General features: G+C 36.8%; 1 protein-coding gene across 4 annotated transcripts in view; it reads left to right on the top strand.

The window, feature by feature from the left end:
- SMARCAD1 (SWI/SNF-related, matrix-associated actin-dependent regulator of chromatin, subfamily a, containing DEAD/H box 1) overlaps window positions 1-24,456 on the top strand; it is a 91,988-nt gene that overhangs the window by 9,228 nt on the left and 58,304 nt on the right. For 3 of the 4 annotated variants that reach the window (XM_049885703.1, XM_049885702.1, XM_049885705.1), the window contains exons 3-5: window positions 10,652-10,829; window positions 17,204-17,372; window positions 20,717-20,783. In XM_049885703.1, coding sequence (XP_049741660.1) covers window positions 10,652-10,829; window positions 17,204-17,372; window positions 20,717-20,783 — 414 coding nt within the window. The remainder of the gene's footprint in view (window positions 1-10,651; window positions 10,830-17,203; window positions 17,373-20,716; window positions 20,784-24,456) is intronic. The other variant, XM_049885704.1, reaches the window with a different exon arrangement.

Raw genomic sequence — 24,456 nt, 5'->3', positions numbered from 1 at the left:
CATTCCCTGCCGCTGTTGTTGATTCCAACTCATGGCAATGCCATGTGTGTTGAGTAGAACTGCTCCATAAGGTTTTCAGTGTTGTGTTCAGAAGCAGATTGCCAGGTCTCTCTTCCGAGGCACTTCTGGCAGGTTCGAACTGCCAACCTTTTGGCTAAGTAGTCAAGAGCTTAACCTTTGCACCACCCAGGGACTCTACCACTTTATGAATCTATTGATTTATAAATCAGTAGTTTTTTTGTTTGTTTGTTTTAACTTCACATGTCATCTGGAATTCATTTTGGTATAAGGACGAAGGGGTAATGCAGTTTTCCCTCACTTCTTATTTGTCAGTTACTAGTCAGTGGGGCCCTGATGGTACAGTGGTTAAGCATTTGGCTGCTAGCAGGTGAGCTCTTAACCACTGGCCACCAGGGCGCTCTCAGGTTGGAAGGCATGCAGAATACAACTACGGAAGAGCTGCCTCCCCAGAATAGAAAAAAAAAAAAAAAACCAGTGCTGTCAAAATAGAGTCGATGTTAATGACATAGATGGAGTAAAGCTTTGAGGACCTTCATTTGCTGATATGATTCAAAATGAGAAGAAATGGCTGCAAACATCTGGTAATAATTGGAATGTGGAAAGTATGAAGTATGAATCTAGGAGAATTGGAAGTCATCAAAAATGAAATGGAGTGCATAAAGATCGATATCCTAGGCATTAGTGAGCTGAAATGTACTGGTATTGGCCATTTTGAATTGGACAATAATATGATCTACTATACTAGGAATGACCAGTTGAAGGAATGATTTCAGATTCATCGTCAAAAAGAACATGTCAAGATGTATCCTGAAGTACACTGTCAGTGATAGGATAATTTCCATATGCCTGCAAGGAAGACCACTTAATATGACCATCATTCCAATTTATGCACCAGTGCAGTTCCAATCTACTGCCGGTCCTTGGAAACCCTGTAGGGCAGTTCTACTCTGTCCTATAGGGTCGCTATGAGTTGGAATCGACTTGACGGTAAACAGGTTTGGGATTTTTTTTTTCCAACCTGACACACTCATCTTCTGGCACTATACCAAACAGTGTTCCACTGCTATTCATAAAGTTTCACTGACCAATTTTTTTTAGAAGTGTCTGTCTTAGTCTGGAAACTCTGCCAAAACCTGTTCACCATGGCTGACACTACTTGCATTTGAAATACCGGTGGCACAACTTCCAGCATCATATGCCAAAGATGAGGAAATTGAAAATTTTTTTACAAACTTTTGCAGTCTGAAATTGAGCAAACCTGCAGTCAGGATGCACTGGATAATTACTGGTGATTAGAATACGAAAGTTGGAAACAAAGAAAGGTCAGTACTTGGAAAATATGACCTTGATGATGGAAACGATACCAGCAATTGCATGATAGAATTCTGAAGGACCAACAATTTATTCATTGCAAGTACCTTTTTTCAACAGCATAAATGGCAACTATAAACATGGACCTTGCTGGATGGAATACACAGGAATGAAATTAACTGCATTTGTGGAAAGAGACAATGGAGAAGCTCAGTATCATCAGTCAGAACAAGGTCAGGGGCCAACTGCAGAACAGATCATCAGTTGCTCATATGCAAGTTAAAGTTCAAGCTGAAGAAAATTAGAACAAGTCCATGAGGGTCAAAGTATGACCTTGAGTATATCCCATCTCAATTTAGAGACCGTCTCAAGGATAGATTTGATGCATTGAATACCAGTGACAAAAGACCAGACAAGTTGTAGGATGATATCAGTAATCATACATGAAGAAAGCAAAAGGTCATTAAAAAAACCGGAAAGAAAGAAAAGACCAAAGTGAATGTCAGTAGAGACTCTGAAACTTGCTTTTGAACGTAGAGTAGCTAAAGCAAAAGGAAGAAATGAAGTAAAAGAGCTAAACAGATTTCAAAAGGAGGCTCAATAAGATAAAGTATTATAATGAAATGTGCAAAGACCTGGGGTTAGAAAACAAAAAAGGAAGAACATACTTGGCATTTCTCAAGCTGAATGATGTGAAGAAAAAATTCAAGCCTCAGGTTGCAATACTGAAGGATTCTGTGGGCAAAATATTGAATGATGCAGGAATCATCAAAAGAAGATGAAAGGAATAGACAGAGTCACTGTACCAAGTGGTTGATGTTCAGCCACTTCAGGAGGTAGCATATGATCGAGAACTGATGGTGGTACTGAAGGAAGAAGCCCAAGCTACACTGAAGGTACTGACGAAATACACGGCCCCAGGAATTGACGGAATACCTATTGAGATATTTCAGCAAATGGATGCAATGCTGGAAGAGCTCACTTGTCTATGCCAAGAAATTTGGAAGATAGTTATCTAACCAAATGACTGGAAGGGATTCATATTTGTGTCCATTCCAAAGAAAAGTGGTCCAGTGGAATGCAGAAATTACTGAACAATATCATTTCACACACAAATAAAATTTTGCTGAAGGCAATTCAAAAATGGCTGCAGCAATATATCGGCAGGGAACTGCCAAAAATTCAAGCTTCAGAAAAGGGTGTGAAATGAGGGCTGTCATTGCTGATGTCAGATGGATCTCGTCTGAAACAGAGAATAACAGAAATATGTTTACCTGTGTTTTATTGACTATGCAAAGGCATTTGACTTTGTGGATTATAACAAATTATGGATAACATTGCGAAGAATAGGAAATCTAGAACACTTAATTGTTCTCCTGAGGAACCTCTTCATAGACCAAGAGGAGGTTGTTCAAACAGAACAAGGGGATACTGCATTGTTAAAGTCAGGAGAGGTACATCAGGGTTGTATCCTTTCACCATACTTACTCATTCCATATGTTGAGCAAATAATCCGAAAGCTGGACTGTGCAGAACGTGGCATCAGGATTGGAGGAAGACTGATTAACAATCTGTGATATGCAGGTGACACCGCCTTCCTTGCTGAAAGTGAAGAGGACTTGAAGCACTTATTGATGAAGATCAAAGAATTCAGTATGGATTACACCTCAACATAAAGAAAACAGAAATCCTCACAACTGAACCAATAAACAATATCAAGATAAACAGAAAATATTGAACTTGTCAAGGATTTTGTTTTACTTGGATCCACAGTCAATGCCCATGGAAGCATCAGTCAAGAAACCAAATGATGTATTGCATTGGGCAAATTTGCTGCAAAAACCTCGAAGTGTTAAAAAGCAGAGATGTCACTTTGAGGACTAAGGTGTGCCTGAGCCAAGCCATGGTATTTTCAGTTATCTCATATCATGTGAAAGGTGGACAGTGAATAAGGAAGACTGAAGAATTAATTCCTTTGAATTATGGTGTTGATGAAGAACATTGAATATACCTTGGACTGCCAGAAGAACAAACAAATCTTTTTGGAAGAAGTAGAGCCAGAATGCTTCTTAGAAACAAGGGGTGACACTTCATCTCATGTACTTTGGACGTGTTATCAGAAGGAACCAGTCCCTGGAGTAGGACATTATGCTTGGTAAAGTAGAGGGTCAACGAAAATGAGGAAGACCCTCAATGAGATGGCTTGGTACAGTGGGTGCAGGATTGGGCTCAAATGTGAGGATCGCGAGGATGGTACAGGACTGGGCAATGTTTCTTCGGAACATAGGGTTGCTAAGTCAGAACTGACTCAGGGGCACTTAACAATAACAGGGTTAAGACATATATAATGTTGATCGTACTGTTTGTGGTGGTCGTTGTCTTTCTCTTTGACCTGAAGAGTTTGTAGAACTGGTTTCGATGCTTTTTTCTTTTATTAATTTCCAAATGGCTGAGATTTTGTTTGTCTTTATTAATATTTATTTCCAGTTTTATTGTTTTTTGACCAGAGAATGTGGCATGTACAATTTTGGGGGGAATTTACTGAGATATTTCTAATATACAGTTTGTTTTTGTAAAAGTTCTAGGGGTGTTGAAAAGAAGATAAAATGTATGTATAGATTTAATTATGTGGCAAATAATAGATGACTTTTATCATTTATACTTCCATTCATATCATTGTTTTCAAAATGGAGTCACAAACACTTATTCTGTCATAAAGTCCATTTCTTGGGTCCTGACTAAATGTCAAAAACCAAACCACACTCATTGCCATGAAGTTGATTCTGATTCATACCGATTCTGTAAGGACAGTAGAACTGCCCAATAGGATTTCTAAATTCTTATGAAAGCAGACTACCATACCTTTCTCACGTGGAGCTGGTAGATTCAAAGTGCCAACCTTTCGGTTAGCAAGGAAGCACTTTAACCACTGTGCCATCAGGGCTCTATTATTAAATATGCATATATATTTTTAATAGTATAGAATGAAAAGAAAATTATCAAAGTGTATCACTCATAAACCCGTTGCTGTCCAGTTGATACCGACTCGTAGTGACCCTATAGGACAGAGTGGAACTGCCTCACAGGGTTTCCAAGGAGAGGCTGGTGGATTCGAACTGCTGACCTTTTGGTTAGCAGCCAAGCTGTTTCAGTTCTACCTCTCTGTTTGTCTGTGTATCGGTCCATCTACGTGTTTAGAGTCAGGATCTAAACATTATCTCTTACAGTGGATCACAGTGAAAAAAATTTGAAAAATGGCTGCTAACCGAAAGGTTGGCGATTTGAACCCACCCAGCAGCTCTGCAGGAGGAAAGATCAGACCATCTGCTCCCCTAAAGATTACAGCCTAGGGAAACATACGGGGCAGTTCTACTCTGTCATGTAGGGTTGCTATGACTCAGAAACGGCTTGATGGCACATCACACAACAACATATCTAATTTTGAGCTCTTTACCCTATTAAAAGCTTGCAGAAGAGGGCTAAAGCCTCTTATTTGCCTCGGTTGACTTTTTACCTTCTACTTCATTTCCTTTATTCATTTCATTACTATTGGTGATGGTTGAGATACACAGCAGTTAAATATTTTTACTATAGATATAAATTCTGTTATTAAAAAGTGCCTTTCACAGGTTAACACTTTTGCTTCATCCAGTATTAATAGTATGACTTTCTCCAGTCTGTTGTTCTGGTGATAACCATTCTGAAGGGCAGATATATGAAGTAGTTCAAAGTAACTGCCTTGAAAATCAGTTTCCATGTGAGAGAACTGAACCATGTAGAAGCGGCACATGATTAGAATATAAGTAATGATAGGCTTTTGGCTTCAGGATAGGTGTAAGGGTTTGTGTTCTCTTCCTGCTTTGGGATATTGCTCTTACTTATAGATTCTCAAACTGATTTAGACTGTTGCTGCATGGAGGGCAGTGGCAGTTCATTGTAGAATTCTCGCCTTTCGTGTTGTGGACCTGCGTTCGATTCTCAGGCAGTATACCTCTAGTGTAGCCACCACTCATCAGTCATTGGAGGCTTGCATGTTGCTGTGATGCTGAACAGGCTTCAGCAGAGTTTCCAGAGTAAGACAAACTAGGAAGAAAGGCCTGGTAATCGATTTCTGAAAACCAGCCAGTGAAAATTTTATGTATCACAATGGTTTGATCCCCTGATGAACGGGGACATCATGAGTTAGGGCCAACTCCATTGGCAGCAAACAACAGCATTTTTGTGTGAACTCAAAATCTCCCGGTAGTGATCTTTTGTTTTTGTTTTCAGGTATTCATTGTAGACTTAGATATGAGAATGGGCACAATGCACTGGAAAAACTTGGAATATAAGATCGTCTTCTCTTGTGCTTTCCACTAGTGGGAAGTTTCTTTTGGGATACTCGGTGGAGCCTTAGTGTGTTCTTGCACATACTAATGATGTAGGTCCCCATTATCTTCTATTTTTAAAACATAATGGATGGCCTTTTTTTGTTTTCATAAAAAAGGACAAGCTGCTTTCCGTCATGTTCCCATAGCATTTTATGTCCTCTCGGCAAAAATTATGTATCATAACACAGCTATTTGTGTGCATGGTTATTTATCTTCTGTTAATCTCTTTAAGGCAAGTTGAACTATAACTTTTTTTTTTTTTTTAATGTCCGCCTCTTCCTGGTATAGTGTGTTATAAACACAGAAAGCATTCAGCAAATCTGAGAATTGAATAGCAGCAGATATCTTTCATAATTATTTCTGCTTTTTACTCTTCTTGCCTCTGTTTTTGTATTTTTTTGCTTCTGTCTCCTTTACTTCCAAAATGAATCCCAAATAAATACCTTTTTTCAGCACTATTGTAATTCTGGATTATTGGGTATATTGGAAAGTTGATATTTTATAAACAAGCTTTTACTGTATCCCATTAGTTCTCAAAATGTGATTCATGGATCTTTGAGGGACTCCACAAGGTCAAAACTGCTTCCATAAAATGATTAAGACATTACTTTCCTTTGTCGGTATGTTGATATTTGCACTGATGGGGCAAAAGCAGTCATAGGTAAAACTGCTGAGGCCTTAACAGAAATCAAGGCCAAGCCTCCGAGTGGTTCTGATAGTCATTATATTCTTACAGTTTAACCCAAGAATGTCCTAGATGAAGGAATATAAAGTAATAATTTTATTAAACCCTGTCTGGTGAGTAGATGTCTTTTTAATATTCTATGAAATAAAATGGCAAGTACCCTTTGCTTCATGCTGAAAGACAGTGGGTATCTCAATGGAAAGCATTAACCAATTGCTTTGAGTTGTTAGCTGAACTAGTCTTTTTTTCACAGAACACCATTTTTACTTGAAAGAATACCTGAATTACAAGCTATGGTTATGTAGACATAGGTATTTGGCAGGCAGTTTTTGAAAAGTGAGCAAAGTGTTAAGGAAAACAACTGACAGTGTTTATTGCTGGTGATAAAATTCTAGTTTTTGGAGGAGAACTGGTGTCCACCACTGTGAGTTTGACAACTTCCAGATACTTAAAGATTTTTCTAAAGCGACCAGTGGTTACATTAACAAATGTGATTTTTCAGTATGGTACCATGAAAGGTGTCAGCATTTGGAAGATAGCATTACTCAGTGACCCAATACTTTGCAAATGACCAGTGTACAATGTTATAAAATAATGTGTGTTAAAAGTCCGATAAAGTTCAAGATAGACCAGGGGATTTTAATGTAACAGGGTACCAAAAGTTTATTCATAAATGGTTTTAGATTCCACATTGTAACTAACCTTTAAGAAACTACCACCTATCAAGTTTGGGTTTAGCATCAAAGGAAAATATCCATAGTAATCTGAAAAGGTTATTAAAATAACTCCTTCCTTTTCCACCTGTGTATCTGTGTGAGGCTTGATTGTCTTCATAAACTTAAAATATACTGTAGTAGATTAAATGCAGAAGCAGATATGAGAATCCAGCTGTCTTCTATTAAACCAGAGATTCTCACAAATGTAAAACAACATTAATCTTACTAAATCTGAGGAGAATATAATTCTTTTTCATGAAAATATTAATTACGCTAGCATACAATGAGTTAATTTTTAAAATATTTTCTTAGTTTTTATTTTCTAATATAGTAAATATCAATAGATACAACCCACATAAACAAAAGCTCTTTGGAACCCTCAATTTTTAAGGGTACAGAGGTATCCTGAGTTTAAGAAATGCCGCTGTAACCTGTATTATAGTCCCCACCTCATATTCTAACTACCACTACTGTTAGTTACTTGGCAGTGTGGGGATAAGCTACTAAAAACAAAATTGCTTCCAACCCAGAAAACCTCTCCACAAAAATAGAAGAGGAAGAAAAGTTATATTATTGAGTGTGCTTTAAACCAAAATGTGATGCATCACAGGCAGTCTGCTAAAGAGATGGCAAAGATAGACAGAAACCTTACCCCTTGTGTAGTTAAGAGGGATAGTGGATAAGAGCTATGCTAACCAAAAGATCGACAGTTTGAATCCACCAGGTGCTCCTTGGAAACTGTGGGGCGGTTCTCCTCTGTCCTACAGGGTCACTATGAGTTGCACTAGATGTCAGCGGGTTTGGTTTTTGTTGTTACTGTTCTTAGTGAAGTAGATATAACCCATTACATTCATGTTTAAGATAAAATTGCTAATTTCCTCCCAGGAAACTAGGAGTAAAAACTAGGAGTAAAAAAAGGCTGTGATATTCCTTCATGATTACGTTTCAAAAGAGATGAGTCCCAAGTCCTTGAGGAAAAATCCTTGGTGTACCTACTTTTCAAAGAACAGAGAAAGACCTTACAATTACAAATTACCAAAAGTGAATTCTGGACAGGGGAGTCTCTTCTCTTATTTTCAGCAGGGAAAATTAAAACCTCTTGTTTTCAATTTCTGTTTGTCCTTACACCAGTCAGGCTGTGGTGATGCCACTTGGTTTAGTGCAGTTACACATGTTTAGATGGAAGGTAGGCGTCCCTGGGTGGCGCAGGCAACCCTCGCTGGCTGCTATCCAGAAAGGAGGTGGTTTGATTCTACCCAGAGGCACCTCAGAAGAAAGGCCTGGCGATCTACGTCCAAATAATCAACCATTGAAAACCCTGTGAAGCACAGCTCTACTCTGACCCAAATGGGGTATCCATGAGTCAGAATTGATCCCATGCAACTGGTTAGTTCTTTTACGTATATTACATATCCAGAAAAAGCTCTTAAGTAACTGACTGCATGATGGAGAATAAAACTGTATTCTTTTTCTGTTCTGTTAACTAGGCACACTAAGAATTAATTAAAAAAAAAAAATTGGTATATTTTTACCATGCATCTTTTATTATCTGTGTAAAATAAGGGAAGGAGATCAAAGAAAAGGTAAATGTATAATGAGATTCAGGAAACCCTAGTTTTCCTAACCCTCACTAATAGAATTCTTAGACCCACCCACCCCCCCCGTAGGCATTTAAATGAGTATTTTTTAAAAGGTTATTCTTTATTTTGAGTAAAGAGACATTTTTAAGAAATGTGGACAATCCAAATCATTTCTCATATTTCTCCTAAAATGTTATTAAAGTGTTTAACTGATATGCATCAGCTTTGGATAAAAATTTTGTGCAGTTAAGATCTAAATATTTAGTTTTATATGACTTTATATCAGAAACCCTTTGTAAAACAGTCTGTAGTACCTTTATACTTATTTTACAAGAGTTGGACTATACTTTTATTAGTTTGCATAATTATCAGAATTGGCAGGTGCCTTCAGAAAGAAAATTTTTTTTTCACTTTGATGGAGCCCCAGTGGCGCAGTGGCTAAGAGCTCGGGCTACTGACCAAAAGGTCAGCAATTCGAATCTACCACCTGCTCCTTGGAGGCCCTATGGGGAAGTCCTGTTTTGTCCTGTAGGGTCGCTATGAGTCGACAGCAGCAAGCCTGGTTTTGGATTTTATTTTATTTTACTGACAGTTAACATAGCTGTGATTTGTTCCAGTGCAGAGTTCTTCACTTAGGACACATTCAACAAATATAAAATTGTTCTTTTGGAAAAAATGTGAAAATTGCTTTTCAATTTTGTTGCTTGGACTACTTTGTAGGGAGTGAGAAATGTCCCTGTCTTAGTGTCCTCCAGAGCAAACAGTAGTTATGTAGTTGATTAATGTTATTTGCAGACATGGCTCTTCAACTTCATAGCAATGATCGCTATAGTTTTGTCACAGTTACAGGAGGCTAAGAGCCTTGGATTTCAGTAGGACTTTGGGCAAGTTGCTTTCTCTCTCTAAACCTTAGTTTATCTATAAAATGATGATCTATAATGTGTGCTCCAAGAGTTACTGTGAGGAATAAATGTTTGTGTTTTACTTGGGGCCTTGATACAGATCTTGAGAGTAGTTAATAGTAGCCATGGTTTTTCTAATTGGTACCTTTGGAATGGAGATTCATTCTGGCCATTGCTTTTTAAAATACAAAATACTCGTTAGACCAGGGCAGTAGCTGTTTTAATCTGATCTCTGCCACTTAGGAGCTAGAAGACTGAATGGCGGTTTTTATTAGGAGAATAATTCTGGAAGTCACCCCTTAGAGATGGAGGAGACACTGGTATAATACTTTACTGACCTGTTTTGGACAGCTCGAAGATACCCAGGTTCACATAATAGCTAATGTTTATTAGATACTGGCTCTGTGCCAGTTACTGAACTAAATGCTTTGTATGCATTATCTGATTTTATATGCATGTTAGTGCTGATTTTTGGCATCTTTCTTTTTTATTTTACAAATGAGGACATTCAGGCTTAGAGAGGTTAAGTAACTAAGGGACAGGATTGAAACCTAAGTTTTTGGGCTCTCCCTGGTGGCATAGTGGTTAAGTGCTATGGCTGCTAACGAAGAGGTCAGCAGCTCGAATCTGCCAGATGCTTCTCGGAAACTCTATGGGGCAGTTCTAGTCTGTCCTATAGGGTCACTATGAGTTGGAATATACTCGACGGCAGTGGTTTTGGTTTAGAGCCCATGTTCTGTTAGATAAGAACTGAGTAAAAAACTGAGTAGCTACTAGGAAATTAAAGCACAGAAAGAAAACAAGTAGAATATAAAAACACAAACCCCATTCTATTTTGCAGTTTTTGCTAAGGTCTTGCTAGTAAACAGTGTGTGAAACAGAAAATCGTCTAACACCAGCCCTGACTGACTATTCTTTTTTTTCAAGTGGTGGGATTTTTGGTTTAGAATGGAAACAGTAAATAAAGTTAGAGTTTTGGGAATATGATTGTAATTATCAAAATGAAATTTATTTATTTTGTTCTCAATTTGCTCAAAATGCTTTTAACCTTCTTTTTCTTTTGCAGAAGACTCTAGTGTTCCAGAAACTCCAGAAGATGAAAGAAAAGCAAGTATATCATATTTCAAGAATCAAAGAGGAATACAGTATATTGATTTGTCTTCTGATAGTGAAGATGTTGTTTCCCCAAACTGTTCCAGTACAGTTCAAGAGAAAAAATTCAGCAAAGATACAGTGATTATAGTGTAAGCTGCTAAATGACAGATTCATTCTGTTTGCATGTGTAGGAGATTTTTCAAGAAGGAATTACTTAATTTTAGTATTTCGGTGACATCTGTTTTTTTGCCGTTTTTGGTTATCTCTTTCCCTCAGAACTTAGAGATATAGACAAGTAAGATATAGCTTTGTTTTGTTTGCCAGATAATTGTGGTTTTCATTGAAAAGTTTAATGAGACTAGAAATTTAAGTTTTTAAGCCGTCCATAGAGAGGGAAATTACTTTAACAGCTATCTTTGATAATTTATAACTGCTCTGTGGTTTCTTCTTGAGTCCATGAGTCAAATTATATTATATTTATCGGGTGCATTCTGTGAGCTAGGCACTGCATTATGATTAGAAATACAGCGATGAATAAATCAGCCCCAAATCCCTGCCCTCATGGGGTCTATATTTTAATAGTTCAGGTAGAAAGACAGTAAACAAGTAACACCATGTAGTGTATCAAATGATGTTTTATAGGCAAAAGAGAAGGGAAATAAAAAGTTTAGGGCCAGGGTGGGAGCATGATTTCTAAAGAGCACCATTGGAAAAGGCTTCATTGAAAAGATGATGCTTGAGCAAAACCTAAGGAGGGTAAAAACGTGAACCATGGGGATATGTGGGGAAAGAATATTCCAGGCATTAGGAATGGCACTCTCAGTGACCCTGAGGTGGTATTCTGCCTGATGTTTTTGAGGAAAGTGAGAGGCAAATAATGCGGAGTAAAGGACCTGAGTTTACAGAGGTAAGGGGGTCAGGTGAGTTAGGAGCTTAATCATGTTAGGCCCATAGGCTTATTTGGCTCTTTATTGTGAATGAAATGGAAAGCTGAAGGAGAGTTTTGAGCAGAGGAGTAAAATCTGACAGATTTTTAAAAGGTCAGGCTGTAGAGGAACAGGAGTAGAACCAGGAATACTGTTAACAATACCGCAGGCAAGAAATGATGGAGGCTTAGACCAGGTTAGTACCTTTGGAAGTGGTAAGAAGTGGTTAGATTCCAGATATACTTAAAATATAGAGCAGAGGATTTGTTGATGGATTTGATGTGAGGTGGAAGAGGAATAAATCGAGGATGACTTGCAAGTTTTTGGCTTGAGCAACTGGAAGAATGGATTTACCATTTACTGCGATACGGAAAACGGTTTTGGGTGTGGGTAGTGGAACACTTTTAGAAAGGAACATCAGCAATTCAATTTTCAACATGTTGTGATTAAGAAGACTTTAGACATCTAAATCATCATGTCGGGTAGGTAATTGAATTTGTGAGAGTTGAGTTCTGGGAAGAAGTCTAAATTACATTTATTAATTTGTGAGTCCTCAGAGTATAGATTTGCTCTTTAAAGCCATATGATTAGATGAAATCACCAAAGGCCACTAATATGGCTAGAGAAGAGACGATACCTTGACTGAAGGACTTAGCCCATGAGAACTCTAGGTTTTAGGATCGAGGAGATGAGAAGAAACCTGTAGAAATTTCTGAGAAGGAACAGTCATTTAGGTAAGGAGAAAATCAAAAGATTGTGTTGTTTTCTAGAAACTTATGTAGTTGTTGCCGTTGACTCTGAAATGAAAAATAGTGAAGATCCTGCGTGGTTAATTCCTGAGGAAAATTAACATAATTTCAGCTTTTTTTTTTTTTTCCTTTTTTCATTGTGCTTTAAGCGAAAGCTTATAGTTCAAGTTAGTTTCTCATACAAAAATTTATGCACACTTTGTTATATGACCCTAGTTTGCTTTCCCTGTAATGTGATAGCACACTCTGCATTTCTCATGTCCATTCAAACAGCTCCTGTCCCTTTCTGCCTTCTCATCTTGCCTCTGGACAGGAGCTGCCCATTTAGTCTCATGTATCTACTTGAGCTAAGACACACAGTCCTCACGAGTATCATTTTATGTCTTAAAGTCCAGTCTAATCTTTGTCTAATTTCAGCTTTTCAAAAAATTTTGCAAAAACAATATAATCAGCTTACTCCCTGTTGCTAACATTTCCCCACATTTGCTTTATCACATTCTTCATAAATAATAATAGTTGTTGAGCCCTTTGCCTCTAATATTTTACCGTCTGTCTTTGAAGAACAAGGACATTAGTTCTTGTACATAACCACTGAGTGATATTTATTTCAAATTCAGAAATTACCAATTAACATTGGTACAAAACTTTTATTTAATATACTGTCCATATTTAAGTTTTATCAATTATCCTGATAACATCCTTACAGCTGTGCTGCTCAAAGTACTGGTTTGTAAATAAGGAATGTTCCCTAAAATGTAAATCAACATACTGCTTCCTTCACTGAGAAAGTGTTAGAATGGCAAAAAAAAAAAAAAAATGAAGTTTGCTGAACTAAGCTATATGCTTAGGAAAGAAGCTGTGTTACCTTTGGGTACAAGCTTCTTTTCTTGGCATAGACAGATAACAGAGTCTGAGGGCTAGTAGTCAGCCTTTGGACCACATTTTGAGTAGTACTTCTTTAAAGTAATTTTTTATTCCCCAAGATTCAGTCCTGGGTCATATATTGCATTTACATTTTCACGTCTTTATAGTCCCTAATCTGTTCTGTTGTGCGTAGTCACTATGAGTTGGAACCGACTCAACAGCACCTAACAAGAACGATAATCTGAAACTGTTTCTTAGCCTATTTTAGGTTCTCTTGAAAAGAACAGGCCTTTTTTAAAAAAAAAAAATTTTAAGGATGTCTCTTAATGTGGGTCTGCGTGGTATTTCTTCCTGATTAGATTCAGGGTAAGTGGCACGAATACTACATAAATGCATAAATGATCTTGTGTCCTCAGTGTGCCATATCAGGAGACACACGATATCCATTTGTCCCATTATTGGTGAAGTTAACTTTCATCACTCAGTTAACATGGTCCTTGCAGGTTTCTCTCCCCTAAAGTTACCATTTTTCCCTTTTTTTTTTTTTTTAATGATTAAGTAATCTGTGGGGAGATGATTTGAGACTGAATTACAATCCTATTCACCAGCATACTTTTACCCAGAAGTTTTAGGATCCATTAATGATTGTTGCCTAACTCAGTTTATTACTATCATAGTTGCAAAATGGTGGTATTCTAACTGGAATTCTTTGTACTTTTATTATGTGGTATTCTGTTGGAAAGAAGACCTTTAACATTTCTCCCTATTTATTTATTTAGCTTCTTGTGATACTTTTTGTTTTTCTTTTATATATCTTTTTGTTTCTTATTTGAAAAAATAGCACACTATATATACACACATTTGTTCTTTGTTCATTTAGCAGTGTACTCTGGAAACCACTTAATAGCAGTTCATAGAAATCTTTTATTCTCCATAGTACCACACTGTGTGAACATTCCATAGTTTATATCCCCTATATGTGGGCATTTTGATTGTCAGGGTTTCTTAACCTTGGCAGTGTTGACAGTTTGGGCCAGATAATTCTTTATTGTGGAAGGCTATACTGTACATTGTAGGATGTTTAGCAGCATCCCTGACCTCTGCCCACTAGATGCCAGTTGCATCCTCTGTATTGTGGCAGATGTCTACAGACATTGCCAAATGTCCTCTGGGGGCAAAATCTCCTCTAGTTGAAAACCACTGATGTATGTATTAGTCAGAAACTCTGGCAGTTGATGACACCCCCCAGGAGGCATTTATAGATGAGAAAAAGCTATACCAAATCCTAGCTAACAATGGCATTTCAAGAGTTGAGTAAAGGAAGAAGAGCTTGCTGTAAAAAATGAGGAGGACAGGCCTGAGAAGTGAAAGTAAAATCAGAAATAATAATGCTATAGAACCCATGGAGTTGGAGTGGGGCAACATTTTAAAGGAGCTATTTGTCAATAATGTGTGGAACCACGGAGGAAAACTTAGATAAGCAGTGAAAAGTTTTCATCAGATCTGGCGGCTTAAAGGATATTATCGTCTTACTGAGACTACTTTCACTGAAGTAGTAAGGTAGAAGGTATAAAACAGTGAGTTTGGACCTATATAAAAAAAAACCCACTGCCATCGAGTCGATTCTGACTCATAGCGACCCTGTAGGACAGAGTAGAACTGCCCCATAGAGTTTCCAAGGAGCACCTGGTGGATTCGAACTGCTGACCTCTTGGTTAGCAGCCATAGCACTTAACCACTACGCCACCAGGGTTACCCATGGGAACTATAAAGAAAATGAAAAAATAGAAATTCAAAGTCTCAAAAAATTTGCAAAAGAAAGAAGATTTTTTTTTTTTTTTTTTTTTGCTGCTGTGTCCACAGTGCCTGTAACACCTGGCATGTTGAACTAATTAATGAATGTAGCCATGAGCACATTGTACTCAAGGGAGGAAGAGCTTATGGATAGAGAAAAGTTTCAGGCAATAATGTAGTATCCTGTAAGAAGTGGAAAGGGCTAGAATTACTTAGCACTGACAGGTGACTTAGCTGTCAAGGAACTGCTTCACTTGAGACTGAATAAGATGAACCCAAAACTGGTCAACTTTTGTTGTTGTAGTTTTTTTTTTTTTAATTCTTAAAGTTTTAAGCTTATAAGAAAATAGAGCAGTGTATAATGAACACCCATATACTTATCACCCTCATTAATAATTACTAACATTTTTTCTTGTGTCATCTGATTATTGGATGAAGTATTTTAAAGTAAATTACAGATATCCCAACATGTCTCCTCTTAATACCTGGGTTTGTATGCCATCTCCTTTCCAAATAATCACAATATCATCATCAATAAACAATTCTCTAATATCACCCAATTACCAGATTCCCAGTTCATACTCAGATTGCACGTTTTGTTGCTAGTTTTTGAAACTAGGGTCCAAACGAGGTACATTCATTCATTGTATTCGGATGTTATGACTCTTCGTTCTCTTTTAATCTCTAACAGTCTGCTCTCCCCATCCTGTTCCCTCTTTCTTTGCTTTTTAAAGAGATCAGGTCAGTTGTCTTTAAGAAAATAGATTTTTCTGACTTTGCTCTATCACTTGTGTTTCTGTAAACTGGAAGTTAAATCTAAGGCATGGTAAGATTCATGGTCAACATATTGTATCAGGAAGCACTTATTACATCAAGAAGTATGTCAAGTTTGTCCTTTGATAAAAGTTCCTAAGACTGATCACTGGGTTAAGGTTGTGACAGCTAGAAAGACTTTTGAAAGTGGTTCTCCAGAGCAGGGATTATAAGGGATTCTAACCTGAATACTTTAATTTCTTTGGTGAACTAAGAGTAGTGAAGTGTAGGGTAAGATTTCAGAGATGAGTGCATCAGGAACGGGAAGTCTCGTGTATTGGGAGGGGAGACGCATGTAATTGTCTTCAAATATTTGAAGAATGAACACAGTGAAAAAAGGAGATACTCATTTTTACTTTGTTACGTTAGAGCAGTTTCTCAGAGCAAGGTTCAAGAAGTCACCTAGGAGCTTGTTAAAATATATATTTCTGATTTTGGGGAATCTGCTTTTAAATGTTTTCAGGTCTTAGGCATAACCAGTACCCTAAAGGGCACGACCAAACTTACATGAATGGATATAGAAAAGCTGTTTCAGCAGATTGTGGGTATGTCCAAGAGTTAGAGTTGTTCAGAAATAGGTCTAGCTGCATCGCAGTCTGTATTCTAGGAATATACGTAACTGTCTTCCCACCTGGCTTTCTTTTTGTAATCTTTATAACTTCTTATTGTACAGTTCTAGTTCTGACTTCCAGAATCTACCATGTTAGAAAACCAAATTTTCAAAATGAGATTTTTGTTGTTGTTTGGGGAATAAATGAGTAAAATTTGATACAAAGTTTGTTGTTTTATATAGGATAAACATATAAAGTAAATGAGATTTATAGTTAGTTGTTAGAAAATAAATGCTCTCTGTTTGCTGAGGAAATGTTTCATCCCTGGCAGAGATTCTGATATTGAATTGAACTATTCCAATTTTAATATTTAGATCCCTATCACTTAGGTAGGCTATGAAAATTGTTTTACTTTGTATCAATGTAGGTTATCACTGTACGCTTCATAATTTCTCAGGAGCTACATTATACACTCTTTGATATGCAGAGCATAGGTGAAAGAAGCGTAAGAGAAGAAGGTGGGTATGCAATAAATGTGTAGTGATCTTAACAAAATAAATGACAGGTAATTCCCCTGGCTGCCCTGTTCTGTCCAAGTCCACATAATTTGAGATATTTGTAAAGCATGCTGACTTTGGGAATGTAGATTTATATACATAACCATACAGAAATGAAAAAAGTTCTTTTACCCTTTTAATGAGTGTAGATTACATTTAATATTGAAAGGAGCTAGAGATTTTCTGTATTATATGTGCTGCATATACAGAGAGTATTAGTAACAGTAGTACATTTATAATGTCGGGTTTTTGTTCTGGAAATATTTTAGTTCTGAGCCATCTGAAGATGAAGATTCCCAAGGCCATCCTACCATGGCAGGTAGAAAGAATGATATCTCAGAATTGGAAGCTCTTTCGGAATTGGAAGACCTTAAAGATGCTAAACTTCAGACCTTGAAGGAACTTTTTCCGCAGAGAAGTGACAACGATTTACTTAAGGTTATACCCTTTATGGTGATTGACTATAGTGGTTGTACTGATGTATCCAGTGCTATAGTTAGTGGATTGTCATTTTTCTAAAGCTGTATTATATTTGAAGATAATTATTAACTATTATGTAATAAAAAGGTAAATGCCAGAGATTAACTTGGTGAGAATCTTAACTCATTAATTTATCCACCTGTAAATGATATAATAATTTGAGCTTCAGTAGCTCATACCAGTTTGTGAGGTTTGTTTGTGTGTACTTGAGTGGTTCTGAAATGAGGAGCCCTGCAGCGTCCACTGGAAACACTTGGAAATGTCAGAGAGCTTTTTTCCTCCATAAAAACAAGTGGTCACTGTTGGCATTTAGTACCTTGGGGCCAGGGATACTAAAACACCTTAAATACTGAGAAGGTCCTGCATAATAAACAGATGAAAATATCCTGCCGATGACAGTCTTGCTGAGAAACGTCAGTTTAACTACAGAAACGAAATAAGCTACTATAGTTGGAATATGTAATGTTTGATTTATAATAGGTGATTCTTGTTATAAGAGCAAGTAAAAACTGACTTTTCAATTAAATTTTAGATAGAAAATAAATCTGTGAAGAATAATAGTTCACCCCTAGGTCTGCTACTTATTATTTGAATGATCTTAAGGGAGTAATTTAATTTGCAGGTTTAGTTTTTTTCACCTTGTATTTATCAACGCCAGCAACAAGCCCCAACAGCAACAATCCATGCCCTGTCAGCCCCCACCCCAATCTGAGGTTTAAGAGTTAAGCATATCTGCATGGGTTAGACAGGTAACTTTGAAGTGGTGACACTGACATAGGGTAGTACATAACATAGCCCTTTCTAAAAGGAGTGGTTGCTGGTCAGCTCTAGCTGGATGTAGCCATGTGGGTTGTTTAACTTGTTACCAGATATTCAGATTTTCAAATGAATTGAAAAGCTGGATTTTTATTTAATGTTTGTAACCAGTTTATTTAACAGTTTTTTTGCTGCATGATTCCTGGTGGTGCAGTGGTTAAGCGCTCAGCTGCTAACTGAAATATCTGCAGTTGAAACTTACCAGCTACTTCATGGGAGAAAGATGTGGCAGTCTTCGTCCGTAAAGATTTACAGTCTTGGAAACTCTGTGAGGCAGTTCTACCCTGTCCTATAGTGTCCCTGTGAGTCAGAATCTACTCAACAGCAACAGGTTTGGTTTTGTTATTGCAATATAATTTACATACCATAAAGATCACCCGTCCAAAGATAATAATTCAATATGTTGAGTATATTTACAAAGTTGTGCAACCATCACCATAATCTAACTTTAGAATGTCTTCGTTATCTCAAAAAGAAGCCTTGAAACGCATTTCCCTCCCTCTCGCTCCTCCCCCCCCCAAAAAAAACCTCATTGCCATTGAGTCTATTCTGACTCATAGTGACCATATACAATAGAGTAGAACTGCCCACAGGGTTTCTAGGGAAGCAGACTGCCACATCTTTCTACTCTAGAGCTGGTAATGGGTTCAAACCACTCACCTTTTGGTTAGCATTGTGCCACCAGGGCTCCTCTCTTAGCCTTAGGCAATCACTGATCTACATTCTGTGTTTATAGATGTGACTGTTTTGGACATTTCATTTAATGGGATCACACAATATGTGATCTTTTGTGACTGGCTTCTTTCGCTTAGTATAAGATTTCAATGTTCATCTGTGTTGTAGCATCTATTCATTCCTTGTAATGGTAACTAAAGAATAAAAAACAAAAACACCGTTCAAGCCAAACAACATACCTGTGAACCAGAGGTGGTCTTGGGGCTTAGAGTTTGAACTCTAAAGTGTAGATTAAGTTACTCCCATTTTTCTATGTTATTTTTTAATATGAATTGACTTTTTTTTTTCCAAAATAATTTTTGGGAATCTTACTATTAGTGAAATAAAACTACAGTGATATATTGAGTCTACGTTTTCCCCTGCCAGCAGTGTTACTTGCTTGCTGATGTGATTTTTTTTTTTTCTCCACAAAGAAGAAAAAGAAATGTGGCCACAAGTATTTACTCCCAGTGTTAGAACACGGTAGTAAGAAAAGAGCTGCCAAAGAATAAACATGGTGGAGTAACAAAATATTCATCATGAAAGAACAGGTCTCATTGAAAAGCTTTACCTTGCTTGCCAGGTTTTCATATTAGTTCATTAGCATTTTTCTTTCTCTGGAAATGTTCTTCTCTAATTTTTAATTTCAGTGGGAAAATAGAATTGATACACAGAATTTTTCTGAATGTTTCATTAACCGGTATCTGTAATTGTGAGAATTTAGCATATCGTTTACTTCAAAGTAAAACACCTTCTTGAAATAATCTGTATTTCAAGTGATCCCCATCAGTTCAGGGGATTTTAAAGTAACATTTACAAATTAGTTTATGAAGATTTTTGGACCCATAGAAAAGAATTCAAGAAGTTATGAAATATAAATTTAGTCCTAGGCTTGATGAGAATGTGGTATTTTGAAAAATGAGAGGCGATTATAGGACATCTGAGGATCTAGGATTTTGAAAAGTAGCATAGATGAGAGCACTCTCATATTTGATTTGAAACTTTTTTTAATTGTGGTAAAATGCACATAATAAAACATTTGCCATTTAGCCTTGTTTACGAGTACTGTTTACTGATGAGGCTATTTATTTAATACAGAAATAACTTTTAAAAAGTAAGATCTTTTTAAAATGAGTAACTCATTGGAAATATGGGAAACTAGCAACAGAAAAGTATGGGATGTTTAGTTTTTTCTGAGGTCTGAAATGCTTACAGACAATATAAAAACAATATATTGAAAATTATGTAAGTAATCTGACTATATTTTTGAAAAAACTCTCCTCTTGAGAAGTATTAAATAAAAAATGAGAGCAGAATTGTGCCCCCCCCCCACCCCCAAATAGGAATATAAATGTCAGCTTCCCTTACTGTCTCTCTGTGTCTTGTCTTTGTGTCTTTCTGTCTCTGTCTCTTGTGGACATACACAGTGTCTGGACATACAAGTTTCTAAGGCTTCAGTGTAAAAGCCTTATAATTAACAACAGAAACCTTGAATATACCGTATATGTTTTATTATGTTTTCAATTTTTCTTTATACGAGTGATGAGCACATCTCATACATTTTAATATGCTTAGATAAATTTTAGATAAATCAGGTTTTCTGAAATTTTATTTTAGGATTTAAACTATTACACAAGTGTTTTCCTACCCTCTGCATACACAGATTTCACTCACCTTGTACGTATTTAATATATTTGTTCTTAAATATCTGAATAACTTAGTAAGACAATTCTTAAAGTGTTATTTTTAAAACAATCTTTTCTCATTGATAGTTGATTGAATCAACAAGCACCATGGATGGAGCAATTGCTGCTGCCTTGCTGATGTTTGGTGATGCAGGTATGCCTGACTTAGTCTCAAACCATGTTCATTTATATAATAATATTTTCAGTATTGCTGTACGATTTCCCAAGCACATTCATGAATTTTTACAGGAACCTTTGAATTATTTTAGATGAAGAAAGTAAAGCTTAAGAAGATTAATTTACTTACCTGAGGTCATGTAGCTATTTGGGGACCAGGTCATTTAAGTTGATTTTTTTTCCAGAAAAAAACATAATAGCAGCTGAGCTGTGTCGGACGCGTTATTTACGTGGGCTCATTATTTGTGAAAATACGGTATACCTGTAGGCAAAACTTTTGTGTGACAGTGATCCTGTTTCCCTGCTGTTGTGTAATCGTTTTGTTTTTTATATTAAACATCTTCTCTCATGTCATTTTATTTTTTTAAATTTACCTGATTCTTTATGACAATGGCATTTTATGGGTGTATCCTAATTTTTTAAAACCTTGTTCATGAACATTTTGACTTTTTGATAAAATTTTTGTATGTATACCCAAGCAAATATTTTCTTATCAGTTCCATGGAAAAAAATCATAGAAAAGCAATTGCTGGACGAAAAGATGTTTACATTTAAAATTTTGAGATATAAATATAGAAAGACAGTAAGTAATTCATAATGTTTAAATATGACTGCTCATGGCCTTGCTAGGACTGGCCATTTACTACTTTTTTAAATCTTTGATGATCTGAAAATAGTTTTTTTTTGTTTTATTTTGCCTGTCTTTAATTATTAACAAGGTTAAACATCTTTTCATTTTTTTCTGCTGCTCTGTTTATGGTCTTTGAGTATCACGGTTTTATTTAATAGTAAGTTTAGATGGAGTTTCTTTTTATCTAGTGTGTAAGGTGCAGCCCTAACTTATGTGTTTTTTACCCTGAAATTGATAGTGCGTGCTCCCAATAAGGGATGAAAATTCATTAAATTGATAGTTTAGACGTGCTACTTAGGATGTTAACTTGTTCTCTTCTATAAGCTTAATATTGGTGACTATAAGCAGAATAGATTTAGATGTGGATAGCTAAGTGTTGTGTGCGCTTATGTAAGCTTATATACTACGATTTTGGTTTTGCATTTTCTCCCATGTTTACTCATTAATTGCAGATTTTTAACCGTGTATACATGTTACATCCGTGTGAAAATTTGGTGCCATAATGTTAACAGAAAAGGATGTATAAGCAGATGTTTAACACTGACAAAAACAAAGCTTTAATTCTTTTTAAGAAAAAAATATGTCTACTTGACTTGGCATAAATCATCTAGTTTGTTGCTTTTTTCAAACAGAATATTATTAACAATCCTTACCTAACCCCAACAAATCTGTGGGTGGCAGTGGACAGCAGTGGTTGTATTTCCCCCTTTTTAAAGTGGATGCTGTAAATTGTTAGCGTATGTAGAATGCTTATTTACTTTATGAAACAGATCTGGAGAAAAAATAAGTATTGATACTGATAATTATACAGGTACTGTATTTGCAAGTGTTAATGGCACCACTTTTATGTAGTAGCCATATTATGAAATTTTTAAGCTTAAATTTATAAAGCTGTCGTGTACGTATGTGTTTTGAATATTATATTTCTACAAATTTTATTCTAAGTGCATAATTAGGGTGGTTGTTTGTTATGTGTCATCAAGTCTATTCCCACTCATGGCGAACCTATAGGACACAACAGAACTACCCCATGGGGTTTCCTAGGCTGTAATCTTTATGGGAGCAGATTACCAAGTCTTTTTTTTTAATCCTGTGAAGCTGCTGGTGAGTTCAAACCTCTGACATTGCGGTTAGTAGCTAAGCACTTAACCCATGTGCCGCCAGGGTTCCTTCATAATTGGGGTACTGATATAATAAGTGTTGAAATCATGAACCTTTTTTTAGCTTTAGCAAGTGCTTTCATATTAGCACAGCAATGTGTCTAAGTAATTTGCTCTCTGAAAGTGGGGAAAAAAAAAACGAAGCGCATTTCCATCTAGTCAGTTCCTACTCATAGCAACCCTATAGGACAGAGTAGAACCTGCCCCATAGGGTTTCCAAGGAGTAGCTGGTAGATTTGAATTGCCGACCTTTTGGTTAGCAGCTGAGCTCTTAACCACTGCGCCACCAGGCTCCCCGAAAGGGAAAGTGTTTAAGAAATATATGTGAAGTATGTATATAACATGGCTTTTTTAAAGAAATATTTTTGTTATTGTTGGGAATATGCACAGCAGAAGGTTTGCCAGTTCAGCAGTTTCTACTTGTACAGTTTAGTAATATAGATTACATTCTTTGAGTTATGCACCATCCTCACCTTCCTTTTCTGGGGTTTTCCTCCTGCGTTAACATAAACTCACTGCCTCCTAAATTTCTTATGTAATCTTTCAAGTTGCTGTTGTCAGTTTGATCATATATAGATAGATCTTAAAAGAGCATAGTGCTCAAGGCAAACATTCTTTACTTGTTAAGCTAAAATAAACTACTGAAGACTTCAAGGGATATTATTGGTTTAAATTTTAAACATTATCTCAGGGCAGTAGTTTCAGGGGTTCATCCAGCTGCCATGCCTCCAGGAATGCTGGATTCTACGAGAATAGGAAATTCTGTTCTGCATTTTCCCCTTTTTATCCTGCTGCTTCTAGTAGTGTCTTTGATGAAAATGTTCAATAATGGTAGCTGGGCATAGTCCAGTTCTTTTGGTCTCATAGCAAAGGAAGCAATTGTTCATGGAAACAATTAGCCACACATCCCATTTCCTCCTCCTATTCTTGTTTCTCCAGGAGAATAGAGACCAATTGTTTTGCCATGAGCCTCTTGCAAGCTTTTAAGACTCCAGGCACTAGCAAGGAACTGGGAGGTAGAACAGAAGCCTTAAACAGATTATTAGGCCAGTTAACTGGAATGTCCCATGAAACCATAACCCTAAACCTGGAAACCAAATCCCATAAGTGTTCGGTTGTACATAAGCAGCCACAGCCAAACCAAACCAAACCCAGTGCCGTCAAGTCGATTCCAACTCATAGCAACCCTATAGGGCAGAGTAGAACTGCCCCGTAGAGTTTCCAAGGAGCGCCTGGCGGATTTGAACTGCCGACCCTTGGGTTAGCAGCTGTAGCACTTAGCCACTACACACCAGGGTTTCCCAAGCAGCCACGGCAGGTATTCATTTTTGGGGGGGTGAGGGAAGGATTGGTGTAACATGGTTTCTTAAGATCATGTAGATTTTTTTCTGTTTCATTCTAGAATATGCAGATTTCTTGTTACTGTTAGGCTCTCTTGTTTTTAGGTTAAGAGTAATAATTTAAAAAACCCATTGTCATTGAGTTGATTCCAACTCATAGCGACCCTGTAGAACAGAATAGATCTGTTCCATAGGATTTCCAAGGAGTAGCTGGTGGATTTGAACTGCTGACCTTTTGGTTAACAGCCGAGCACTAAACTACTGCACCACTAAGCTCTCTGTATTTCAGTTCCTCATTTGTAAAATGAAGGCACTACCTACTTCGTGAAAAGTAAATGAAGCCACTAATAAAAGCTTTGTACAAAGCTTGTACATACCTGAAAACCCTGTACATACGTAATGATTATTGGTATCAGTGATGCTATTGAGGTGATCTGCACTGATGAGTTCAATTGTTTTCACTGCCAAATGCTGTCATTGGCTAGAATGTCCCCCCCCCATATTACTCTTTAGAATTAC

Source organism: Elephas maximus, chromosome 5, assembly GCF_024166365.1.
Source record: "Elephas maximus indicus isolate mEleMax1 chromosome 5, mEleMax1 primary haplotype, whole genome shotgun sequence".
Lineage (NCBI taxonomy): Eukaryota > Metazoa > Chordata > Mammalia > Proboscidea > Elephantidae > Elephas > Elephas maximus.
The sequence above is the reverse complement of the archived record's forward strand: the minus strand, read 5'-3'. Positions and strand labels throughout refer to the sequence as shown.